We start from the raw sequence: 26,810 nt of genomic DNA on the forward strand, positions 1-26,810 counted from the left end.
GTGTTTTTTCAGGAAGCTGGTGATTGGGCTAGGAAGATCCTGTGATTGTTTCCCAGCAGCCATAGAGCTTACAACCAGGTGCAATCAGCTCCATTAACTTCTATGGGACTGTCTGAGCCACAAACATGGATTATAATAGGACATGCTCTAAGGTTTTCCTCGCGGGCACGAGACACAGACATAGAAATACATGGAGACAGCCACAAAAATAAAAGTCTGTAACACCTGAGATAAAAAAATATTGTATGCAGGAGGGTTTAGTCTAACATTACATCCTGATGAAGATGGGGGTGATCTGGGTATTTGCTTTCCCTACGTGCATTAAAGGGCATTTACCCCCAGGAAGACTGAATCTATGCAAATTAGCCTGAGGAACTCCAGGCTCCCTAGGGTTTAATGGAGTCCCTTAGGCTCATTTGCATACAGTCCTTCTTCCTGGTGGTAGATGTAAAAATGTTATCTATTTTGTTAATACAGAAATTTTACTGATTATACTGAAAATGATTTATTTTATTGCATTATAAGTCAATTTTTAGGCTGTAGACCCTTTTAGATATGGGCAAGGTATCCTTTGGATCAGGCTATTGAGGGTCCTACACATAGACCCAGCTCCGATCAGATGTTCATTGCTTCATACCAGCTGTACAGGGGATACCCCTTATATTTTCTTACCGCAGATCGGCCCAGTCGGTGTATATAGAACCTTCTCTAATACAAGGGCGACTTACCTGTGTGTATTCAACAGCCCTGGCTTTGGCGCACAATAACGTGTGTGAACAGACCTTGACTATGTAGTAGGACCTTCGCTATGTAAAGATGGACCCACCATTCCTGGCCCCCTCCATCCCTGCAGTGGGTTATGTGACCATGGAGGTCCATGATGAGGATGGAATCATTTGGACACCAACTGGACAGTATCAGTAAGAAATTAATTTGACAACCCAAGTCTATGTCATTTATTAAGGAAGCTTTGTCACTTCTTTTTAGGCTTTTTGGGGCTCTTCTCTTTCTTTGGCTTCTTCGTTTTAGTTGGTTTGGGGATTTTGATCTTCACCTTTTTCACCTTTTTTGTGACCTCTGGTTTCTTCACTTTGACCTTTTTAGCTTTTACTTTTTCAGGCTTTTTTGCCCCCTTCTCCTTCTTCTCCTTCTTGGCTTTCCCCTCGGGTTTTTTCCTAAGACCCTTCAAGAATCTTCCTGCTGTCTTCTTGACATCTTTTGGTTTCTTGGTGGCTTCTTTCTTCTTGTGGTCTGGGGCCTCGCTTTTTCCTTTCTTTTTAAATGTTAGCTTCTGCCAGGGTTTCTTCTTCTTCTTTGGGTCTGACTCTTCAGAACTTTCCCCTTTTTCTGTTTTCAGTTCCTTCGTCTTACGTTCTTTGCCTTCTGCTCCCTTTGCTTTATCTTTGATGGTTGTCTTCCTTGGGTCTCCATCATGGAGCTGGCTTTCCTCCGCAGGTTCTTCTTCTTCATCTCTGATTTGTTCCCTCTTCTTCCTAAGCATTGTGCTGGTCAGACCTCTGGGGGACGGTGTATTTAGCTTTTCCTTGTTTTCACTTTCGTTCTGTGAATCGTCCTCCATCTCATCTTCTCCACTTTGCTCATCCTCCTCGTGTTCTTTACGTCGTCTTATTTTGTGTGATATCACCTTCTTCATGAAAGAAACTGAAACACAAATATATTTTACTTTCTCAGATGACTAACATCTACATCAAGATCCTAGATGTGCCAGCTTTCTCCAAATTCTCTGTAGCCCCCAATCTGCTGTAGGACAGAAGGTTGGTAACTACAAGTATGCCAGAATTTCTACAATTTCCCTATGGCAAGTGTAACCACAGGTTAAAACTGGGACCCAGACTCAAAGGATTAGTCGTGTCTGGAATGCTGCAAGTCAGTGATGCCTGGTAGGGCTCCTGTCCCTGAAAGCATGGAGATGGTGTCTTGTAGGGGATGATGATGCTGGGAATTGAGAACCTAGGTCAGTGTTTTGTCTGGAAATACGGCCGACCCATGGTCCTTAGTTTTTATAGTGCTGCACACTCCCAAAGCCGGCTTCAGAAACCCATTTACTAGACAGATTGGGGCACATTTACTACCGATTTCTGAGTTGCGCCGCATTTAACAGGGGTTTTTGGCACACGCGATTGGATTGTGCCGCATCGGCGCGAGCTTTCACTGGGCACAAAATGGGGCGGGGGGCACGCTGTCGGACGACGCACGGGATTTAACATAGTAAAATTGTGTTGCAAGACATGCACTCGCATACGCCGGGAAGAAGAAGGTGAACTCCGGTGGACCTCAGCGGGGAGGCGACAAATGCAGGATCTCTGGCGCACGATGTTGGTGAATCGCGCCAGACTTCTTCTTCATCGGACAGTCCAGATCGGGGATTGCGACAGGACCAGGTAAGAAATGTGCCCCATTATCTTGCCTCCTCAGCCTCACTTGAATGGGACTGAGCTGCAATACCAGACTCCGTCAATGGACAAGAGTGGTGCTGTTCTCATTTTTTACATCTACTGCCCCATTAAGAGACTGCATGATGTTATTACCTGGCTTGGCCACGTGCACTTCTGATAAACCAAGCTCCAGGTCTTCAAGCTGTGGCTTAAAACATCGTTTTCCCATGAACAGATCTTCTTCAATCTCTTCAAGTCTGTCTTTATGTCTACAGCTATAATGTACAAGTTATTAGGCTATTACACTATACATGACCACACGGATCTGCTACACGTGTAACCTGTGTGTAAGTCTTATACTACAATACTTACTAGATGTAAAAGAAAAGACTCAGTCCAGCTGTCAGCGCTATACCGATGAGGCATGATCCGGTCACAATGACTTTGGCCAAAGTGGGGCGTCCCGGGATCACTGTTCAGGAAGGAAAGAATATTCCGGTAAGAAAAATTAGTGTCATTACTCTCCACTAAATATAGCCACGTCTAGGGATAAAATTTGTGCTGAATGCTGCCACCACTAGGGGGAGACATTCCCTCTTTTTTTTTTTCTTTTCTTTTTTTTTCTTTGGGGGGGGGGGGGGGGGGGTTAGAAAAGACAAAAAACGCACTTTTTGTTGTTGCAATAAAGAGACAAACCTAAATAAAGAGACAAACCTAAATCCCAGCAGCGCTTGATCAGTCTGTGGTGATAGGAAGTTTCTGTAGATCCTTATGCAATGGAGAAATTAATAAAGGGGTAGAGCAGGGTTAGAAACAGTATAGAAACAGCGCCACATTTATTTATAGGTTGTGTCTGGTATTACAATCTGTGAATGTGCTGTGCGGCATTGACATTACATGTATACGTCACCCCCGATATATACTCACCGTTTACCCCGAGGGTGGAGTTATGTTCCTCAATGTTATCTAAAAAATAGAAATACAGTTATATCCTATAACAATAATACAATGTCTGCCTTATTACTGAGTAGGTGTTCCTGAGAACCCGATACGAGACTGGAGTTTGGGGTGTTGAGGCCTAAGTGACGCCCTTGTGGTCACCATCGGATTAATGGATCCCTATAGACGCTCCATATTGGCAGCACACATTTAACCAATCATTGAGCAGCTTTCATTTTTGTTGCCTGCTATGACAAATGAAAGCTGGGCTGTGATTGGTTGTTAGGGGCAACAAAGCCGGTTATATAAATGTCCCCCAGTGTATGTAAACAAGGACCTGATTTTTCGGGGGCGTCTTCTCATGACCTTACACTGAAGTTGTGTATCTCCATGTTTATTACTATCGCTATGGTTACCCCCTGCACCCTCTCCTAGCGCTGGGCCGTGGTCGGGGTGACTGGGGGCCCTGGGCCTGTGCTTGGTGCACATTACTTTTACCTGATGTCATGTTATTAGCATATAATGGAGACCAGACCATGATGATAGTCAGGAGGATGGGAATTTCAGCCCAGACGTATCTCATCTTATTCCTGGTACCGGGGCCAGACTGGACCACTGTTGTGGCTCCGCCCATGGAACAGCTGACCCCGCCCCTGTTGCCTGCTGTATCGGGCCTTCAACTGTATGGGGCACATTTATCATATGCTTAACTTGTATTTTCCCACCATACAAGTCAGGCCCTATCCACAGGACATAATTTGCTGATGGGTGGGGGTCTGACGTCATAATATATGCGACAGCAGCACATGGGGACCAGGAGATGGGGCATCAGAAGACAGAAGAGGACCTCGGGGAAGGGGGCTGCTGGCTATATGCTAGGGGGCCGGGGCTGCCTATATACTAGGGGGCAGTGGCTAGCTATATACTAGGGGGCTGCTGCCTATATACTATGGCAATATGCTAGTGGGCTGATGGCTATATACTAGGGGGCTGCTAGCTATACACAGACAACGGCTATATACTTGGGGGCAGGGGCTACCTATATACTAGGGGACAGGCACTGGCTATATACTAGGGGGCAGGGGCTGCTAGCTAGTATACTAGGGGGGTGCTGGTTATATACTAGGAGACAGGGGCTGGCTATATACTAGGGAACAGGCACTGGCTATATACTAGGGGGAAGGGCTAGCTATATACTAAGGGGCAGTGACTTGGCTATATACTAGGGGGCTGCAGGCTATATATTAGGGGGCAGGCACTGGCCATATACTAGGGGGCTGCTGGCTATATAATGGGGGACATTTGCTGCTAGCAATATATTGGTGGTCAGGGGGCTGGCAAGCTATATATTGTGTGGAGGCTGTGACCAATGCATTTCCCATCCTAGGCTTATACTCGAATTAGTTTTTTGCCAGTTTTTGTGTTAAAATTAGGTACCTCGGCTTATACTCGAGTATATATGGGTAATGCAAAGTGTTCAGTCATTAGCATAGTGATCAGTGTGTGGCATTGCAGTTCTTACAATCACGGACTGATCACAGACGAAGGTCTCTTTCACATTTGCATTGGCGCATCCGTTTTGTTTTTCTTCGGTTTTTGTCTCTGTGTTCGGAAAATAACGTGAAGGTTTAACATTGCTTAGAAAACATCACAGCTGTTTTTTTAGCCTCAGTGAAAAAAAATTAATGTTGTAGGTGTTTCTTTTGCGGACCCATAGACTTGTGGTCTTCCATGATCCACACCCATGGAAAAAAAATAGGACAGGTGTCCAAATTTTTTTTTGGACACATCTGAAATGTGAAAACGCCCACTAAAACGATGGCTCAGTAAAACACCTGAGAAAATCACTGAACTGCAGACGTAAAATACAATACAAAATTCAGTGTGAAGCAGCTCTATCTATCTATCTATCTATCTATCTATCTATCTATCTCATATCTATCTATATCTATCTATCTCATCTCTACTCTAATCATCATTTTATCTCATCTCAGACATCGGCTGTGGTTCCACATTACGACGCTAGGTGTCGCTCTCCCTTTAGTCCTCACCCTGCGCCCTACATTGCGCCTCTCTCTATTCTTCTATCTGCCCTTATCACATGACAGGAATGTCGGCGTCACGTGACCTGGAAGTGAGGCGATGCTTTCCGCCATGTTGGTAGAGGAGCATGCTGCAGTCGGTGAGAGCTGTGTGCGGCCTCCGCCTGGCTCGGTGTATGAGGCAGGCAGCCGGCGGAGGTCCCAGCAGGGAGCTGCACTTTATGGTGAATGAATTGGTTTATACGTTGAGGTCTATGACATTCAGTAGTGTAGATTTCAGCCATGTTTGTATGGGAAATGTCCCTGTGTCCTCTGTGATAGAGGTGGGAGCCCATAGATGTGTGTTTTATTCTATATCACATGTAATAATGGCAGGTTATTATAAAACGTGCCACCAATGAATGACCCACGGCCCAAATTATACCCACCCTGTAACAGACGTCCGGAGGTGATATAGTAATAATAATAATCTTTATATAGCAAATCAAATTCCATAGCGCTTTACAAATCAAACTTTGAGAGTGCGTGTTATCACATATTGTCTCCTGTGTGTAGGTGGTAGGACTTGGCAATCATGGCATGGCTGGCACCAGGCACAGTGTGGGCATGGCCGCCATTAACCACTTGGCACGGAAGCTCAATGTCGCTGATCAGTGGCGGACGGACAGACGGACGGGAGTGGACCTGGTCACTGCCCAGCACAATGGCGTTCACCTGGTCCTAATAAAACCCCGGCAGTTTATGAACGTGAATGGGACCAGTGTGGCTAATGCAGGTGAGGACGACGGCATCATTACAGGTGTAGGATACATGGTGCTGGATGAGTGCAACAGTGCCCCCATAATAACCAGGTTACAACAATGTCTGCCCCTTAGCAGATAAGGTCTGCAACAGAGCCCCCCATAACAGATCCAGGCTACTGCAGTGCCCCCCATAACAGATCCAGGCTACTGCAGTGCCCCCCATAACAGATCCAGGCTACTGCAGTGCCCCCCATAACAGATCCAGGCTACTGCAGTGCCCCCCATAACAGATCCAGCCTACAGCAGTGCCCCCCCATAACAGTTCCAACCTACAGCAGTGCCCCCCCCATAACAGATCCAGCCTACAGCAGTGCCCCCCCCATAACAGATCCTGCCTACAGCAGTGCCCCCCCCCATAACAGATCCTGCCTACAGAAGTGCCCTCCCATAACAGATCCAGCCTACAGCAGTGCCCCCCCCCATAACAGATCCTGCCTACAGCAGTGCCCCCCCCCATAACAGATCCTGCCTACAGCAGTGCCCCCCCATAACAGATCCAGCCTACAGCAGTGCCCCCCCCCCATAACAGATCCAGCCTACAGCAGTGCCCCCCCCCATAACAGATCCAGCCTACAGCAGTGCCCCCCCCCATAACAGATCCAGCCTACAGCAGTGCCCCCCCCCATAACAGATCCAGCCTACAGCAGTGCCCCCCCCATAACAGATCCAGCCTACAGCAGTGCCCTCCCATAACAGATCCAGCCTACAGCAGTGCCCTTCCCCATAACAGATCCAGCCTACAGCAGTCCCCCCCCCATAACAGATCCTGCCTACAGCAGTGCCCCCCCCCATAACAGATCCAGCCTACAGCAGTGCCCCCCCATAACAGATCCAGCCTACAGCAGTGCCCCCCCATAACAGATCCAGCCTACAGCAGTGCCCCCCCATAACAGATCCAGCCTACAGCAGTGCCCCCCCCATAACAGATCCAGCCTACAGCAGTGCCCCCCCCATAACAGATCCTGCCTACAGAAGTGCCCTCCCATAACAGATCCAGCCTACAGCAGTGCCCCCCCCCCATAACAGATCCAGCCTACAGCAGTGCCCCCCCCCATAACAGTTCCAACCTACAGCAGTGCCCCCCCATAACTGATCCTGCCTACAGCAGTGCCCCCCCATAACTGATCCTGCCTACAGCAGTGCCCCCCCATAACTGATCCTGCCTACAGCAGTGCCCCGCCCATAACAGATCCTGCCTACAGCAGTGCCCCGCCCATAACAGATCCTGCCTACAGCAGTGCCCTCCCATAACAGATCCTGCCTACAGCAGTGCCCTCCCATAACAGATCCTGCCTACAGCAGTGCCCTCCCATAAGAGTTCCAACCTACAGCAGTGCCCCCCATAAGAGATCCAGCCTACAGCAGTGCCCCCACCATAACAGATCCAGCCTACAGCAGTGCCCCCCCATAACAGATCCAGCCTACAGCAGTGCCCCCCATAACAGATCCAGCCTACAGAAGTGCCCCCCCCATAACAGATCCAGCCTACAGCAGTGCCCCCCCATAACAGATCCTGCCTACAGAAGTGCCCTCCCATAACAGATCCAGCCTACAGCAGTGCCCCCCCCCATAACAGATCCAGCCTACAGCAGTGCCCCCCCCCCATAACAGTTCCAACCTACAGCAGTGCCCCCCCATAACTGATCCTGCCTACAGCAGTGCCCCCCCATAACTGATCCTGCCTACAGCAGTGCCCCCCCATAACTGATCCTGCCTACAGCAGTGCCCCGCCCATAACAGATCCTGCCTACAGCAGTGCCCCGCCCATAACAGATCCTGCCTACAGCAGTGCCCCGCCCATAACAGATCCTGCCTACAGCAGTGCCCTCCCATAAGAGTTCCAACCTACAGCAGTGCCCCCCATAAGAGATCCAGCCTACAGCAGTGCCCCCACCATAACAGATCCAGCCTACAACAGTGCCCCCCCATAACAGATCCAGCCTACAGCAGTGCCCCCCATAACAGCTCCAACCTACAGCAGTGCCCCCCCCATAACAGATCCAGCCTACAGCAGTGCCCCCCCCATAACAGATCCAGCCTACAGCAGTGCCCCCCCATAACAGATCCTGCCTACAGCAGTGCCCCCCCCCATAACAGATCCTGCCTACAGCAGTGCCCTCCCATAACAGATCCAGCCTACAGCAGTGCCCCCCCCCATAACAGATCCAGCCTACAGCAGTCCCCCCCCCATAACAGATCCTGCCTACAGCAGTGCCCCCCCCATAACAGATCCAGCCTACAGCAGTGCCCCCCCATAACAGATCCAGCCTACAGCAGTGCCCCCCCATAACAGATCCAGCCTACAGCAGTGCCCCCCCATAACAGATCCAGCCTACAGCAGTGCCCCCCCATAACAGATCCAGCCTACAGCAGTGCCCCCCCATAACAGATCCAGCCTACAGCAGTGCCCCCCCATAACAGATCCAGCCTACAGCAGTGCCCCCCCATAACAGATCCAGCCTACAGCAGTGCCCCCCCCATAACAGATCCAGCCTACAGCAGTGCCCCCCCCATAACAGATCCAGCCTACAGCAGTGCCCCCCCCATAACAGATCCAGCCTACAGCAGTGCCCCCCCCATAACAGATCCAGCCTACAGCAGTGCCCCCCCCATAACAGATCCAGCCTACAGCAGTGCCCCCCCCATAACAGATCCAGCCTACAGCAGTACCCCCCCCCCATAACAGATCCAGCCTACAGCAGTGCCCCCCCCCATAACAGATCCAGCCTACAGCAGTGCCCCCCCCATAACAGATCCAGCCTACAGCAGTGCCCCCCCCCATAACAGATCCAGCCTACAGCAGTGCCCCCCCCATAACAGATCCAGCCTACAGCAGTGCCCCCCCCATAACAGATCCAGCCTACAGCAGTGCCCCCCCCATAACAGATCCAGCCTACAGCAGTGCCCCCCCCATAACAGATCCAGCCTACAGCAGTGCCCCCCCCATAACAGATCCAGCCTACAGCAGTGCCCCCCCCATAACAGATCCAGCCTACAGCAGTGCCCCCCCCATAACAGATCCAGCCTACAGCAGTGCCCCCCCCATAACAGATCCAGCCTACAGCAGTGCCCCCCCCCATAACAGATCCAGCCTACAGCAGTGCCCCCCCATAACAGATCCAGCCTACAGCAGTGCCCCCCCATAACAGATCCAGCCTACAGCAGTGCCCCCCCATAACAGATCCAGCCTACAGCAGTGCCCCCCCATAACAGATCCAGCCTACAGCAGTGCCCCCCCATAACAGATCCAGCCTACAGCAGTGCCCCCCCATAACAGATCCAGCCTACAGCAGTGCCCCCCCATAACAGATCCAGCCTACAGCAGTGCCCCCCCATAACAGATCCAGCCTACAGCAGTGCCCCCCCATAACAGATCCAGCCTACAGCAGTGCCCCCCCATAACAGATCCAGCCTACAGCAGTCCCCCCCCCCATAACAGATCCAGCCTACAGCAGTGCCCCCCCCCATAACAGATCCAGCCTACAGCAGTGCCCCCCCCCATAACAGATCCAGCCTACAGCAGTGCCCCCCCCATAACAGATCCAGCCTACAGCAGTGCCCCCCCCCATAACAGATCCAGCCTACAGCAGTGCCCCCCCCCATAACAGATCCAGCCTACAGCAGTGCCCCCCCCCATAACAGATCCAGCCTACAGCAGTGCCCCCCCCCATAACAGATCCAGCCTACAGCAGTGCCCTCCCATAACAGATCCAGCCTACAGCAGTGCCCCCCCCCATAACAGATCCAGCCTACAGCAGTCCCCCCCCCATAACAGATCCTGCCTACAGCAGTCCCCCCCCCATAACAGATCCTGCCTACAGCAGTGCCCCCCCCATAACAGATCCAGCCTACAGCAGTGCCCCCCCATAACAGATCCAGCCTACAGCAGTGCCCCCCCATAACAGATCCAGCCTACAGCAGTGCCCCCCCATAACAGATCCAGCCTACAGCAGTGCCCCCCCATAACAGATCCAGCCTACAGCAGTGCCCCCCCATAACAGATCCAGCCTACAGCAGTGCCCCCCCATAACAGATCCAGCCTACAGCAGTGCCCCCCCCCATAACAGATCCAGCCTACAGCAGTGCCCCCCCCATAACAGATCCAGCCTACAGCAGTGCCCCCCCCATAACAGATCCAGCCTACAGCAGTGCCCCCCCCATAACAGATCCAGCCTACAGCAGTGCCCCCCCCCATAACAGATCCAGCCTACAGCAGTGCCCCCCCCCATAACAGATCCAGCCTACAGCAGTGCCCCCCCCATAACAGATCCAGCCTACAGCAGTGCCCCCCCATAACAGATCCAGCCTACAGCAGTGCCCCCCCCATAACAGATCCAGCCTACAGCAGTGCCCCCCCATAACAGATCCAGCCTACAGCAGTGCCCCCCCATAACAGATCCAGCCTACAGCAGTGCCCCCCCCCATAACAGATCCAGCCTACAGCAGTGCCCCCCCCCATAACAGATCCAGCCTACAGCAGTGCCCCCCATAACAGATCCAGCCTACAGCAGTGCCCCCCCATAACAGATCCAGCCTACAGCAGTGCCCCCCCATAACAGATCCAGCCTACAGCAGTGCCCCCCCCATAACAGATCCAACCTATAGCAGTGCCCCCCACAAGAGATCCAGCCTACAGCAGTGCCCCCACCATAACACAGAATGTCTACAACAGTGCCCCACATAATGTTTTTGTAATGTGCCATGCTATTGTATTGTCATGCTGCTGCTGTTACGAGGACACCACTAGATGCCTGTTTTTCCTATCACTGTTGCTAGATGTAATAGGGACATTTATATCCTATTCTCTTAGTCCTATAGTCCTGAGTCCCATAGTAATAATCGGAGCAGTTGTCATGTATGTGCACTTCTGTTTCATTCATGTAGGGGACTCCGGGACCCTCTTTCTTGTGATCAGTGAGGGTCTTGGTGTCAGAAGTATTTCCATATCCCGTTGTACAAGGGATAAATGGAATGGGAATCTATGTGCAGTACAGCAGATGACGTAAGGGGGGGGGGTTGTTACGAAAATCACCTATTATAAGGTGGCTTTTTGTCAGGGAACTTTTTCTTTTTTTATACTACGTGACATTTCCACCTCTTTTCCACCATTAAGAGATGTAATTCATCCAATTACATTATTATTTGTCTTTTCCAGCTGGAAAATTTCGCCTGACCCCTGAGAATATCTATCTGCTGCACGATGAACTGGACAAATCCCTAGGGAAGGTGACGCTGAAGCTGGGAGGGAGCGCAAGGTGACTCGCTTTACAGTGATCAATACCTGTCCGCAGAGCTGTGATCTGGTGTCACCATTGGTTGGAGGAGAAGCTGAGCGTCAGGATAACTAATTTTCCTTAATCATATTTAGTATTTTATTGAACTGTGGAGAAAACATGACACACGGGCTTTTGCTAAAAACTTTTTGCATAAAAAATACAGGAAAAATCATAGACAAATATGTATCTCAGGTTTCAGCGACTCCCCCTCATTCCTATACTGCCCTCAAACAGAGACCTGGTAGATCTACTTTAAAGGAGCTGAACTTGAGGTCATCACCTATTTGTTAACTTGTTCCCTGCTGTGTGGCTGCAGTACAGCTCTGTAGTGTGACTTACCCTTGTTTCATCTGTGTCTTATCTAGGGGCCACAATGGCGTCCGCTCCTGCATCGACCACCTGAAGACAGATGTAAGTCTTGCAGCAGACGCCCCTTTAAGTACGCCTGCCTTTACTTATGTTGTAAATTTTACGTTACCCTATTTTTTTCTCGGCAGACGATGATCAGACTTTTGATCGGTATCGGACGTCCCTCCGACAAGTCTTCAGTGACCACATATGTACTTGGACGCTTCACGAAGACTGAGCAGGAGATGCTGCCCCCAGTACTGGACAAAGGTCTGGACTTATTACTTGGACACATCCAAAAAAGAACTCAGGCCCCTAATTCTGTGACAAAGGCTGGACCAGTGGAAAACCGCATATGATGGTAGCTACAACCTAGAATAATCAATTGATAGACTGATAGCTGAAGAGGAGCTGCCTGTGGTCCGGCGGAAGCAGACGATTATACTATTTGGACCACCATCATCAGAGCGTAACCTTCTAGATGTCAGACCCCCTGTGATGTGCATTGATAGGATATATAATTGATTTGACCTCAATGCAGCAAGTTGAAGAACCTCTTTACAGCACATTAGAATCACTATTGTATCTTGGGAAGTCGACTTGAAGAGGCTTCACAGATGGGAGCAATGTGTAGCTATAAATAGGTTATTGAATGGTTAAAGGAGTTTTCCCACAAAAAAGTCAGGCCCTATCTACTAGGCATGACCCTCTGCAATCTCCATCAGCTCCATAGAGGTGAATGGAGCCAAACGGACATGGAGGTGATCTGTAGGGTTCTCATCACTGAGACTCCCACCTATCAGCAAGTAAGGCCCTATCCCACTATTTTGCGGGGAAACCCCTTTAAAGGAACTTGCATGGTAAAACAAGTGCTGTGTTATGTCAGGGGGTGGAGCGTGACACAGGCCCCAGGCAGAACTACTCTCAATGTCCCACATTCATCAAGCAATCTGCGTAGACTTGTTGCATGTGTATTTATGCAGTGTTTCCGACAGTATTGTGTCAGGGCTGCACTATACACGTTGCAACACAATACTGTGCATCTAAAAGGGCGTCCCGGTGTGTATAAAGTTAGTTTAACGGGGGTGCACCACAATTATGTCTAAGTACAGCAGAAAAATTGGTGCACTCACTTTGGGTGCCCGAAGAGTGCGGCAGATTCCTGAAGATCATGTGAAATGTGAACAAAGTGCAGCCTAACTTATTCTTATCAAAAGTTCTTATTCTTATCAAAAGTTAGTTTTAAATGAAAATGAATAATTCAAAAGAAAGTTATCTCTTCTATATTGTCTTCCATTGTTACTCCGCTAGGTTAGGGGTTCACGCCCTAGATACACGGGGTCGCCTGTGAGAACAGGAGGTTGGGTGGCTTATCCACTAGTTTATATTGCTACTGTTTGTTTCTACATATGTACTAAGATGAAGTTTATTGTCATTTAGCCATGAGAAGGGCATTGCCGGGCGGTGTGGAGGAGATTCCTGGGAGCGGTTTTTGTTTTGGGAGATTTCGCTCTTGGCTTAGTGTAAGCAGGTCCTGCAAGTAGAAGGTGGAAATGTGTAAGATCTATATAAAATACATTTAAAGTACATTTCCTTGGCGCTCTCATTGAGACCTACCTTTGCTAGGGCAGGGTGGGCTTGTACTGGACCAAGCTTTGTGGTTCTGGATAACATCCCAATCTTGCCGAGTACAGCACTGGAAACGTCTTGTCTTGGCACCAGTCCTAGATCTCCTATATGATAATGAGGGGTCACACCAGGACCCTTCAGGGTCGGGGAGACTGTCCGCCTAAAGGGTAACAAAATGAACTTACTAAGTATATGGAAAGAAATGAAGAGGCCACAACCACATTTACAGTAAGAATTACACTGTATTGGATGGACTTGGTAGCTGAAGAAATACTTCATAATAATCTCCATGTACCTCCGGTGTGGTGTCAGGTGCTCCACATAGTGTGTGTCGTTACTCTGGAATTCATTTAGGGCCGGGCCCAGTCCTAGAGCGGCCGCGCTGTTCAGGAGCACCAGAAGACTGTGCAGCATCTGGTTGCGTCTTGCAAGGGATTCAACTTGTTTGTCATCTTCTTCCTCCTCGCTCAACTTCTCCTGCAAATGCACAATATAGTGGTATATGTGGGCTGTCACTGTGGATTGTGGGCTGTGACTGTGTTCTGTTCATATACTGTGACTGTGAACATATATGTTCCATGGAATCAGTAAGAATATTGGACTCCTAATGGACAGAGAAATCTAGTGCTTATGCAAGGGAATATGTGCTGGATAAGAGATGGGGGTCCCTTAAGGACATGATGCACTTATAGGTAATTTTATTGGAAGCCTGTATCCTCTGCCAGTCATCTGTGTGTAGCCCTGGCAGGTCTTATAATGTACAGCCGAGTGCTTGTGTCCCTTTGTTCTATTGATTTTTAGGGATCTGTGCACCCAGACCTGCACCAGTCAACATTTGCCTTGGGACTATCACAATGTGCCTTACACTGAACTTCATACCATGAGCATGTCTTTCAGAGAAGCCGCTGCCCGACTTAGGACTTTCTCCACTGATCGCCTCTTCTTCACCTCGTCCTCTAGTTGTCTGTTGGTTTTGTTTGTCTCCTCCATGAGTCTTTGCACCTCTTCCTCCATGAACGTCATTCTCTGCCTAGAGGGAATCCACACCCTGTTATTTACAGCATATTCTACCTACATCGTGTAATGTCCGTACTCCACTCCTATAGCCATTACAGGCAGAATCAGACTCCATCATGGCCCAGATTTATTACAGCCTTTGTACTAGTTTTCTGTGTGAATTTTTAGTGGAAACTGCTTGCACCTGTATTCATAAAGTGTCCGAGACACATCTGTGTCATGGCTTCACTATTCCTAACGCGACACAAAATTCTGCAAGCAGTGTCCAACAAAAGATTCATGAAGAACGTGCACCACAAATCCTGAATCTGGCGCCTTCTGCACTATACACAGGCAAACTGCAAATTTTTTGATAAATCTGGACCAATGTGTTGTCTTCAACCATGGAGACGTAAGGATTAGGGCTAGAACCATATACCAACACAATAGCAGCCATGCCTTCCCTATTTACATGTCCTGATCATTCTCAGGTTCCTTACCTCAGGGCTTGTGCTTCTTCTTGAAGGGACTGATGCTCCATGTGCAGATGGTTCAGGTCCTGCTCCTTCTGAATGGCCACGTCTAGCATTGCCTGCTGCTGGTTACACTTCTCAGTCAGCATACGGATCACCTATAACACAGAATACGTTATTCAGTAATGATGTAGTTAATTCCTACTCCTCCCTAAGTTTAGGGGATCACATTTGCCAAATGAGTGCCCTGAGAGCAGAGCTGGCAGCATGGCTGATGGGTTGATGTAGTCTCTGGATTTAATGGTTACAGCTTTTTTGTGATTATGTGACACAAGCATTGCCACAAACAGATGTCAATTGAGTTGGTGTAAGAGGGATTGTCCAGGTGAACGCACCCAATCTAACTTTCGTGGGGATAGGAGGGACGCAGGCTAACACTAGGCAGGACATATGACAATACATGTGTCCTTTCAAGTAGCAAATATCATGCATGGGTAAGATTCTGATGAACAGGTCTGGCACCATACTCGCTGGACATCAGGTGGATAGTATCGTCCCGCCAGCATGCAGTTACCTCTCTCCATGCAGAGATGAAATGGAAGAGTATGTCCGAACAAGACCTATAACATAGTGTTGCATCATGCATTCCACCTTTGAGGGCTACACTCTATTGGGTGGCGGTTGTGAAATCCTAACCATTGACACCTTGGGCTTTTACCTTCTGGTTGCTGAGGTTGTTCCTCACATACTCCTTCTCATTCTCCTCAAGCATCTCCAGCTGTTTCCTCAGCTCCGCTTCATGTTCCTTCAGCTGGTCGTTCTCTTGGATCAGCTCTAGGCTCTTTTCAGACATTTTGGCGAGCTGTGAACTGATGGCTACATTCTCACGGATCGCACGCTTTGTGGTCTCCGCCATCTGATCGTTTGATACTCTGCGGAACTCAGCTGCCACAGTGTTCACCTTCTGCACCATTTCCTTCTTCAATCTAAGAAGATATCCATCTCAAATATTAATAATACCCCCCAGAGGCTACGATAAAGCCCCCATGTATCCAGTCAACTGCCCTTATTTCCCCGGTAGCACCTTATATCTGGGGAACGTCTGTTGTGTGATCTTTAACCAAGTTAACTAATTTACCATTTAATGCATACTGAGGGGTGCAACTGTTTGCTAATAGAAGATAAACCACTACCTGACAATAACTTATTCTCCTCATGTTGCTGAGAACAAATGCACCCTCGGCTGAGTCCAGCATGCATGTGCTTAGGTTAGGCTTGGGAGGAAAGGTTTTCAGTCAAATGAACGTTAGGCTTTCCATTTCTGTTCCGATAAAGGGGATAGCTGAGCTGTGGAGGGCCAAGTCTTAGTGACGTCTTTTGCCCCTGGCTGGTCTAGTGTGAACAGTTGTGTAAGGAAATCTTAGGGTTACACTATATGGATTCTCGGATAAGGATGAGTGGTGCCCCATGTTACGGAGCACTGACCTGTCCTTGTCCTGCACGGCCTTCTTCTCCAGCTTGTACATCATGTCTTTGTGCTCTTCCTCCTGTTTTATTAACTTTTCCTCCAGTGCTGCAAACTTGGCCATCAGATCTTCTTTCTGCACCCTGAACTCTTCCAAGGAGGCCAGCTTACCCGCTGACAGTAAGGAAACAACAGTAAACTGAGGATATGCCTGGATTAACAGGAGCCTTATGTTACAGCTAAAAAAGAGTAATTCCCGTCTCAAAAATGTAGGAGCATTTTTGTTTGTGTATATTGATGACTTGTAAAGAAGTGGATGGAGAGGACTGCACAAACATGGCCGCCTCTACATTCACAGCAGTGGGGGTGATATGCCACACATGTCCCTGGTGGTCATATACCCCTTCTGTGTGTCCCCCATCAAAACCAATTGTAGTCATGTGAAACCTCATACTGCAGTCACACCTTTGATGACTGTATAGAGTGTGAGCTCTATGGCTTAGTACCCAGACCATTACCTAGCAGCATGTTCTCCGATGTCAGTTTTTCCTTGGTCTCCTGGAACTCGTGTGTCACCCCTGCCAGCTGCCCCTCATAGGCCTCCTTCTCGGCATCCTTGGCCTGCTGCAGTCTGGACAGCTGCTCGTTGAGGTCTGCTATCTCATCCATGCGCTGGTTCAGGGTGCGCTTCAGGAAGGACACAATCTCCTTCTTGTCGCTGGAAAGTTGGTCGAACTGTGACTGGAAGAAGTCCTCCTTTGCACAGATTTCGTCCCATTTCTTTTGGTATCTGATGAAAAAAAATCCAATGATAAGTGGAAATCACTGAAAAATTTCGGATTGCTGGGACCGCCAGCGACCATTAGAACAGGGGTCACAAGTTTCTTCAAAACCGCCCCATAATGAATCTGATCTATTAGACTTCTGAGATGCCTTATTAATCCTAATTACTAGAGAAACGACACAGGAACCAATCCCCCAACCATCGGATGAGACGGTCCTAGATTTTGGTGTGTGACCCAGTGTCAGAAGGTGGGGGAGAGGGATACAAAAGGGTTTACTATAAGTGGGGGCTACAGAAAAGTGAGGGGATTACTAGTGAGGGCTAAAATAATAGGGCCCCTTTTTTATGTGGGGATACAAAAACATATTGCAGTGCGCTACACATATTTTGTCCCTCACATCGTCCCCCCACACCTGGGATCAGTAGCTCATATGCTGTCACTTAGTTTATAAATAAAGTTATTTAAAAAAAAAAAAAGTGATATAGTGACAATCTATATATAATTATGTGCGGATTTTTTTCAATTAAAATAACTTTATTTATAGTGTCCTGAGGACAGACAGCGTTTCAGCTGCTGCAGAACCTCTTGATGTTGTCACCTCTCCAGGCGGCCCTCTAGGTCCCGGATCTGGAGCAGGTAGTACTCCTTGCTCTCCTCGGTGACGGGCTCGGTTTTGGGCTTGTCCCCCGGTTTCTCCTTCTTCCCGGCGGCGCTCGATTTCCCCTTCTTCTTCTTGGGCGGCATCGTGATAGGTGTACACTGACCGCAGCGTCCTGCTGCTAAGCAACTCGCCCCGCCCTCTAGCACGCCCCCGCACGCCCCTGTGGGCGGGGTGTAGGGCGGTGGAGATGCCATGCTGGCAGCACTGGGACACCCGGCCTCCTCCTAGTCCACTCCACTATTAGGGAATGACGTTTCCAAGAATACTTTCTGTATCAATTCTTCAAGATCTCTGCTGGCTTTCAATCAAGGAACCTCAACGATTATGACACTACATTACACCATGGCAGTGACACACCAAGAACATCAATAATACAAATTCTTCCCTGTAGGACATTCCCTTTAAATCTAATAAGAGTGAAGCTTTAGAAGTGTACCCTGCAATAGGTGGTAGTAGGTATAGGATACATATCTATATTATAGATATGTATATAGGAAGTCCCTGGGTTACGTATAAGATAGGTTCTGTAGGTTTGTTCTTGAGTTGAATTTGTATGTAAGTCGGAACTGTATATTTTATAATTGTAACCCCCAGACAAATTTTTTTTGTCTCTGTGACAATTGGTTTTTAAAAATGTTGGATTGTCATAAGAATCAGGATTAACAATAAATCTTCATTACAGACACCAGTGATAACTGTTATAGCTGATTATTGTAGCCTAAGGAAAAAGTACAGTAAATTACCAATATCCAGAGGTCTGTTTGTAACTAGGAGTCGTCTGTAAGTCGTTGTTCTTAAGTAGGGGACCAAACTTTAGTGAATTGATTGATACCTTTTTCTGGAAGAAACTGCTATGTTTAACCTATATGTAAGTATGAATAAATCTATACAACTGCAAGTACAGTATGCATAAATGTAATGATTCAGGATGGAAGGATATATGTATAGATATGTATGAATGTTAGTATGTATACATGATAGTGTATGCTGGATGTATTGCATGACTGCACGTATATAAGTATGCATAAATGTAAATTTTATGAAGATATAGGGGTGTGCATGAATGTATGTATGAATGTAAGCATATATGTAACTAATATATAAATGAAAGTGTCTATGGCTGTATATACATATACGAGTGTAGTTGTGCATGTATGTATGTACGAGTGCAGTTGCGCATGTATGTATGTACAAGTGCAGTTGCGCATCTATGTATGTGCGAGTGCAGTTGCGCATGTATGTATGTACGAGTGTAGTTGCGCATCTATGTATGTGCGAGTGCAGTTGCGCATGTATGTATGTGCGAGTGCAGTTGCGCATGTATGTATGTGCGAGTGCAGTTGCGCATGTATGTATGTGCGAGTGCAGTTGCGCATGTATGTATGTACGAGTGCAGTTGCGCATGTATGTATGTACGAGTGCAGTTGCGCATGTATGTATGTACGAGTGCAGTTGCGCATGTATGTATGTGCGAGTGCAGTTGCGCATGTATGTATGTGCGAGTGCAGTTGCGCATGTATGTATGTGCGAGTGCAGTTGCGCATGTATGTATGTACGAGTTGTTATATGTTACATAAAATGAAGTTTGAATCATGACATTAACTTGACAATGGTCAGGGAACATGGCCGCTGTATCTAAGATGGCGAACAGTAGTCAAGATGGCGTCCGAAACCAGTACGACCTCCTTAACAATTCCCCCCTTTGAGCTTTGCTGGCCTGTAACTCCATCCTGAGCGACCTCCTCAAGCTCCAGGTACCCACAGGTAGGCTAAGCCCGTACCTGCTGGACTTGTTAACTCTTCACCAGATCCCCTGGAGGCTGGTCACTCAGGGGTTACAGGCCCGCACACTCAAATCACATCACTGAGTTCCCATAGTCCATAGGTTTGTAAACAGGCAGCATCATCCTCCGCTCCGGGCACTTCTCCTGTCGTGGACGGACATCTGGGACATGGTGGACTTGATGAGGGGGACCACACAACACGCAATAAGTGACAAGAGCAAAATCACAATCCCCAATATAACCCCCACTTACAGGAAACCCTTCCAATCCCCCAACCACAAAGTGAAGGACAAAGTGTCCACCCCAGAGTTTCTCTTGAGTTCCCTGGACAGTCCTTCAATCTTTTCACAAGCATGGGTAATGGATCCATAGGGGGCGATGTCATCTGGGATGTATATGCGACAAGCCACTCCCACCATCTTACAGACTCCTCCCTTCTCAGCAAGGGTCATGTCCAAAGCCATGCGGTTCTGGGAAGCATCTCCGATATAATTCACAAATTTCTGTTGATTACAATAAAAACAGTTACCCAACCAACATCTTTGCTCATAGCTCTCTGGGGAATAATGGACTCTAGACCTGCCCATATCTGATTGTGGGCCTTGTACTCATCTGGGACCCCCCTTGGTGCTCCCACTGTATCTATATAAACGTTGTCATCTAGGGGCTCCTCTCAGACCTCCAGAATCCTTTGGGATTCTCTACCTTTTCTTTATGCGTCTGATCAACCTTATCCCTGGGGATCACGAGGAAGGAATGCACAAGTTTTATCACCGTACACTCACCTTCCCAGCCTCTAGGCCTGACCTGACTCTCCTATCCCCACAAATCCTGTACACATCAGACACTGCTAATACAGGGTTACCTGTGCTCTCAATGTTAAAGAAGGTCATTGTCGTGTTGCACCAACCGTAGGTAAAGTCTCCTACCCTGAGGGCATCCTGGTCAGCCCTATAGATACAGTGATAGGCATGGTTGGGGTGTCCCTGAGCATACAGTCAGTCAGAAGAGACCAGCTAGCAAGAAGAATAGGTTAATCTGCAATAGAAAGCATGGAAGCGTGCTGACTTCCCTCTAGCTTCACAGACGTGGCACTGGTCAGCAGGACTTGGAAAGGACCATCGTAGCAGGGCTCCAGACTCTCTCTCTGGTGTCTCTTTACCACCACGTAGTCTCCAGGCTTCAGGTTATGCGTCCTGAGGTCTCTATCTGCATCTGAAAAGGAATCAGAAACACTTTTGTCGACCTTTTTCAAGGCCTGGCTCAACTGTCTGGCATGTTCCACCTGGTTTCCTGCCATCATCTCTAGGGTCTGTGGGAAGTAGGGGCCTAGTCTGGGTGCACAGCCAAAAAGTACTTCAAAGGGGGACAATCCCATCTTTCTGTTGAGTGTGGTCCTAACTGAATGATGGTCAGCAGGAAAGCACTCGGGCCATGGTTTCCCTGTTACTTCCATGGCCTCCTGGATCTCTAACTTAAGAGTGCCGTTTAGTCTTTCAATCCCACCACTAACTTGGGGATGCTAAGGGGTGTTCAGGGCCTGTTCTACACCCAGGAGGGACAAGGTTTCAGGTCTTTACCTGTCCAGTGAAGTGGGTTCTGCGACCGGACTCTATGGTCTCTGGAAGTCCAAACCTGCAGAAAAATCTCACTCACCAACTTCTTGGCTGCAGCTCTGGCAGTGGCCTTGGTCATGGGAGAAGCTTCTGGCCACCCTGGAAAGAGATCAATGCACACAGGCACGTATTCCTACGCACCACTTTTTGGTAGCTGGATAAAATCCATCTGCAGTCTCTGGAAGGGATACAGCAGCTTGGGTGTCACCTTCTGTGGGGTCTTTACCACCTTACCCGGGTTGTGGCGGGCACAGACTATATAGGCTTTCACTAGTCTAGTGACAGGGGAAGTAACGCCCGGGGCAAACCACTTGCGGTTTATGTGCACTAGCATGGCTGTTTTGGATATGTGTGTGTGTACGTGGGCTACTTGACTTACTGTCGGGTGCAGGGCTCTGGGCAGGCACACCCTCTCTCCCAGCATCCAGGTCCCATCGGCATCTGGGCTCCAGCTTTCCTCCACACTTCCTTCACTTCTGATGACACTCGGGCCACCAGGGACTGGAACACCTGTGGATCAAACTTTTAGCTCAGAACTCACCGCTGAGACTTCAGGACAGTCTCTGGGCTCCATCGGTGCAGCTGCCTTCGCCATCCCGTCAGCCACATACTTGCCCTTGGCTTGTGGAGTTACCAAATTGTGTGTGCTTTTCCTTTTATTATCCCCACCTCTTGTGGAAGTAAGAGAGCATCCATGAGCTCTATAACCAGCGTGCCATGCTTAGAGGGGGTCCCTGCAGAGGTGAGGAAATCTCTAGCCTTCCATATGGGTTCATAGTCGTGTTTAGACCCCAGAACTATACCTTGAGTATAGATGTTTGTCCTTTTACCTTTCACCAGCTGTAGCGCTTCCCTGAGTGCCATCACTTCACCTCCTGCGTTGACCTGTGTGGAGGGAGTGGTTCTGCTTGTACTACCTCATGTGCGCCACTGACCACTGCATATCCAGTGTAGAACCGTCTGTCTTCTCCTGGAGACCTGGAGCCATCTATGAGAAATAAAACTCAACATCTGGGTTAATTAGCCTTCTCTCCCCCCTCTCTGAATCCTGGAAGACTGGCGATAGAATGAAGGATTCAGAGCTGTGCACCTTATCAGTGTATCCTGGGGCATCAGGAGTGCACACTGGAGTCTGAGCTGTCTGGCCTTTGCTCAGATGCTTGGGCTGTACTTGGGTGAGGATACTGTGCAAGGTATGTGGGGTTTGCACTGTAACTGAGTGATCTAGGGTCTAGGATCAGCTCATTGGCCTTGCTGAGCAGATTGCTGGCTGCAGCTACTGACACATGAGGGGCGGAGTCTAACCGGACCTAATAGTGGGCCACTGGGGAGGCCACCACGTTCCTGGGCTAAGACACCTGTCTCCTAGATACTCCGTGCAAAATAAAATAAAAGGTCTGGCTCAGTGGCATGTGCCCAGGGCCAGGGCAGACAGAATTTGCCAGCTTAAGGCTATGGAATGCATCAACTGCCTCCTGACTAAGGGCAAATGGGGAAGAGGCAATGCAGTCAGAAAGGGGCAGCATTGGGCTGGGGGCAGCAGACCTTATCCTAGGCCTGCAGGAGCTGGCCAGTCCTAGAAACATGTGAAGAGGCTTAGGGCCTCAGGACAGGGGCACATTCTGGACTGCCAGCTTTCTTTCCTCTGTCAGGTGTCTGCCTGTGGCTGAGAAGCAGTGGCGTAGGAAGACTACCTTCTCCTGGTAGTACTGGAGTTTGTCTCAGGAAACTTTACAACCCTTCTGGAACAGAAAACACATAAGGTCAATAAATGCATCCTGGCAAACAAAAACAGTAGGTCATCCGCATACTGAAAAGGAGAACATCCAGTAAGGGGCTAGTCTGCCAGTCTACTCCCTGTAGGGCCGTGGGGTATTGGCTGGGTGAGTTTTACCCCCTTTGTGGGAATCTACATCAGGTATACTGGAATACTGAACTGGTAAAGGCAAATAGGTACTGGCAATCCTCATGTAGGGGCACAGAGAGGAAAACATTTGCCAAATCAATAACAGTGAATAATATGTCACTCTCAGGGACTGCTGCCAGTTTGGGCTAGGGACCACTGGGCTTCGGTACACTCATTGGCAGCTTAGAGGTCATGGACCATGCTACATGTATCCGGCTGTTCTTTCTGAGTCTTTTCTTGACCGGAAATGGGCTAAAATCATCATCGGACTAGCAGAGGAGAGTTCTACAATGAAAGGCGATAACTCTGTGTGGGGGGCTGTTCAGAAGGGGGACTGTTCTCGCTAACATCCTTGTCCGTAACCACCCCCCCTTGTCTTGCCCTGTGGGGGCCGTCTCCGCCACTCACTACAGTAATATCTCCTCCCCGCAACGCCCACTTGGGTCGGTCGGTTGAGACTTCCGGAGATGCTGTCAATCTCACTTTAGCGTGGTCTGTGAAACATCCTCTATTCCCTCTGAACGTCAATGTGTCAGAGTCCCTCCACCACATCTCCAGCCCAGTGTTCTGTGCTTCCTATAAAGTTCTGGCCAGACTCCAACGTCTCAATAAAATCCAGGTACACTTAAGATGGTTTTTAATCAAAAAGGAACAAAAGTCAGTCATAGGCTCTGTAATACAGTTGGGGGGCTCGTTCTTGCTTAGTCTGTTCATGGGGTACACAGGAGGACATCACATCATTCTGTATCTCTGTTCCACAACCAAATAACTTCCTTCAAGTCTTTTTTAGATTGTCAGGGAGAACTCTAAACGCAGCGATCTACCCCTCCCAAATGTGAATGTTCTCACTAGCCTGTAAACCACAAGATAACAGAACACAGATTCCAAGCAACTTAATATGGAGAAATTCAGTTTTCCGTGAGCATCAAGGTCACTATCGTCTCTCTCGTAGATAAGACAGACACAGCACATGTCAGTTCTTCACAAAACAAAACGCAGCTCCAACAGCCCCCACCCTTCTGTTAACCCCTTAAATGCCAGAAAGCAGGTACCGGAGACATTGTAACACTTTTTATAGTAATTTTTCTCTAATTGTCGGGATCAATAAATTTTAATAATACTCAAACAACCTCCATCCCTCACTCCAAGACCCCTAGCAGACGCCCGAAACATGGTCAGCTGTTTTCCTACAAAGCCCCACAACAGCTTTTATGGCTGCCAACAGCAATCAACTTCCATCGACTTGAAGGGAATATAACTTAAAATGGCCGCCACTGAAAAATAAACTGACTTAAGATGGCCGCCACTGAAGAATGGTAGGGCGTGTCATCTTCTCTAACCACCAGATACAGGGGTGGAGTCTGGATTACAGGGGCCATTTTTCACTCCAAGGAAAATATAATAAAATCTCTTTTTCTCAAATTCTTTCCACATCAAAAACTTTGAAATGTCCCTTATCGCCTGTCTCTTTCTTCATTGGGCACTCTGAAGGATTCCTGTCACTCTGTCCTGGTCCGTCCGTCAAAGTCAGAGGCTATAAGTGTCTGTTTCCAAATCTGATCAAGTTTTCTCACTTGTACAATCATCAGATCATCTGACACATCCCAAAAAACTTCAAACCTTCAATACTTTCATTTCAACACAAAACTACCAGCCCTTATGTCCGATCATGTCAACTTGCACTTTTCCATCAGTCCTACTTAACTCAACAACCTTCTGTCTCTGTGCATCTTTCCCCTTCATGTGGGACACAATCTTCCTTCTTGCCTGCAATGCACTTGGCTCTATTCCAATTCACTACTCATCAAAAGTGTCCATAACCACAATACTGTCAAAGGAACCTGTCCCCACAGACTCAAGAGGGTCTCACAACGGATGCCGACACCTCGATTTACTGACCCCAAAGAAACTAGACACCTGAGTCTTCCACAAAGGACCCTAGACTAAGGCTATATTCACACTGCCGTTGCCCGCCCGTACCGTACCGTAGCGGGCAACGGCAGTGTATGGGGAGAGGAGGAGGAGGTGAGCGCAGCTCACCCCCGCCCCTCTCCATAGCAACATATGGCGCACGGCGCCGTATTACGGGAAAAGATAGGACAGGTCCTATCTTTTTCCCGGGTACGGAACGGTACGGTGCCGCACGTGTGCGGCACCGTACCGCTCCCGTAGGGTGCCGTGCGCCCATAGGAGTGTATGGGGGACGTATATCGGCCGTATATACGTCGGCCGTATATACGTCCCCCATACGTTCGTGTGAATATAGCCTAAGTCACTGCCTGACTGGACTGACGCTAAACTAAGTCACTGCCCTCAGACTGACCCTGCAGGTCCACAAGGGACTCTACGCTAGATCACTGCCTGACTAGACTGACTCTCAGGTCACTGTCCTCAGACTGACTCTCCAAGTCCCTCTCCTTCAGACTCGACTAGTTCTTAGTCATACAAGACCGCTCAGACTCCCAAAGAAAGTCTGTGGGCAACCCTCAATGACAAAACTGTATCATTGACACTATGACAATCACAACAGAATATCTACCACTTTAGCACTACGGACCCCTAAGGGTTACTCTTCCCTGTCTCACAGCTTCAGCTAACATCACAGACTGTCTGACCATTTGTCACTGTCCGGTCTCTGTCCATCACCTTACAAAGTGGTTCTTTGCCAAAAACTCTGAGCTTAGGTTACAGTGAACAACAGTGGCAAATACATAACACAGAGACAGTCTTACCCGGTCCATCCAACCAGTGACACAGAAGTGACATATCAAGGTAGACAATAAAAATTAATATCTTACCCTGAGAGCTCTCTGTTCAGTTCTGTTCACCAAGCCGGCGGGGACCCTTCACGGAGGCTGTCTCGGTGTTGTTGTTGTTTACTTCTAAGCCCACCCAGGGACGCCAAATATTGTTAGGGATTTTTATGCAGGGCCCCAACAGCCCTCTTGACTTTTGTAAGGTGAGTCCTAATTAACCCTTTGAGGGAGGATGAGATAGCTGCCGGCAGCGAGCTGACAGAGTAAATGAAAAGACACAGTCGGTCTTCCCATGCACTCAAATCACACTGTTTATTTCAAACAGATACAGCTATATTTTAACACATAGAGATCAGCATTTGGGGTGTTGATAAGACACTTAGATTCTATTGGCCATTATGCTTTTGTACCAGCACATTCTGGGAAAAATGACTGGGCCTTGTTTACAGCCATGCTTATCTACACAATGGCTCCTAGAAGCTTCTTCATAACCAAAATAAATAACAAGAATACAGAGGCCCGAAGGACGGTAAGAAATGCCAAGGATATTGTGAAAAGGCAAACAACAGTTTAAATGAGAAAAATAGCTGAATTAAAACATTTAACTCTATAGCTTCTAAGAGGGAAGCATACCACCCCCCCCCCAAGCTGGCCGCTGTATCTAAGATGGCGTCTGAAACCAGTCCGACCTCCTTAACAGAGTGCAGTGGCGCATGTATGTACGTGCGAGTGCAGTGGCGCATGTATGTACGTGCGAGTGCAGTGGCGCATGTATGTACGTGCGAGTGCAGTGGCGCATGTATGTACGTGCGAGTGCAGTGGCGCATGTATGTACGTGCGAGTGCAGTGGCGCATGTATGTACGTGCGAGTGCAGTGGCGCATGTATGTACGTGCGAGTGCAGTGGCGCATGTATGTACGTGCGAGTGCAGTGGC

The 26,810-nt window shown here is 48.5% G+C and overlaps 3 protein-coding genes across 4 annotated transcripts; 1 reads left to right on the forward strand and 2 right to left on the reverse strand.

The window, feature by feature from the left end:
* Positions 1-832: 832 nt before the first annotated feature.
* Positions 833-4,030, reverse strand: LOC140077396 (uncharacterized). The gene is made up of 6 exons (XM_072124521.1): positions 3,834-4,030; positions 3,324-3,362; positions 3,111-3,164; positions 2,769-2,868; positions 2,550-2,671; positions 833-1,662 (listed from the first exon to the last, which is right to left on the reverse strand). Exons 1-6 carry the CDS (start codon positions 3,967-3,969, stop codon positions 974-976), a joined length of 1,140 nt encoding a protein of 379 aa, XP_071980622.1. The 5' UTR covers positions 3,970-4,030; the 3' UTR covers positions 833-973.
* A 1,386-nt stretch (positions 4,031-5,416) lies between these two features.
* PTRH1 (peptidyl-tRNA hydrolase 1 homolog) lies at positions 5,417-13,391 on the forward strand. 2 transcript variants are annotated; one of them, XM_072124522.1, is made up of 5 exons: positions 5,417-5,601; positions 5,933-6,152; positions 11,336-11,435; positions 11,822-11,867; positions 11,954-13,391. In XM_072124522.1, exons 1-5 carry the CDS (start codon positions 5,506-5,508, stop codon positions 12,161-12,163), a joined length of 672 nt encoding a protein of 223 aa, XP_071980623.1. In that variant the 5' UTR covers positions 5,417-5,505; the 3' UTR covers positions 12,164-13,391. The 2 variants fall into 2 exon arrangements, with proteins under 2 accessions (XP_071980623.1, XP_071980624.1); XM_072124523.1 differs by having other exon boundaries at positions 5,436-5,517.
* On the reverse strand, positions 13,201-17,957 carry CFAP157 (cilia and flagella associated protein 157). Its single transcript, XM_072124520.1, has 9 exons — positions 17,751-17,957; positions 16,886-17,157; positions 16,388-16,541; positions 15,621-15,888; positions 14,930-15,060; positions 14,313-14,463; positions 13,729-13,910; positions 13,422-13,593; positions 13,201-13,338 (listed from the first exon to the last, which is right to left on the reverse strand). The coding sequence occupies exons 1-9, from the start codon at positions 17,894-17,896 to the stop codon at positions 13,237-13,239; spliced, it is 1,578 nt and encodes a 525-aa protein (XP_071980621.1). The 5' UTR covers positions 17,897-17,957; the 3' UTR covers positions 13,201-13,236.
* Positions 17,958-26,810: the final 8,853 nt, after the last annotated feature.

The sequence above is a fragment of the Engystomops pustulosus genome, chromosome 9 (genome assembly GCF_040894005.1).
Source record: "Engystomops pustulosus chromosome 9, aEngPut4.maternal, whole genome shotgun sequence".
In the NCBI taxonomy this organism is placed as follows: Eukaryota; Metazoa; Chordata; class Amphibia; order Anura; family Leptodactylidae; genus Engystomops; species Engystomops pustulosus.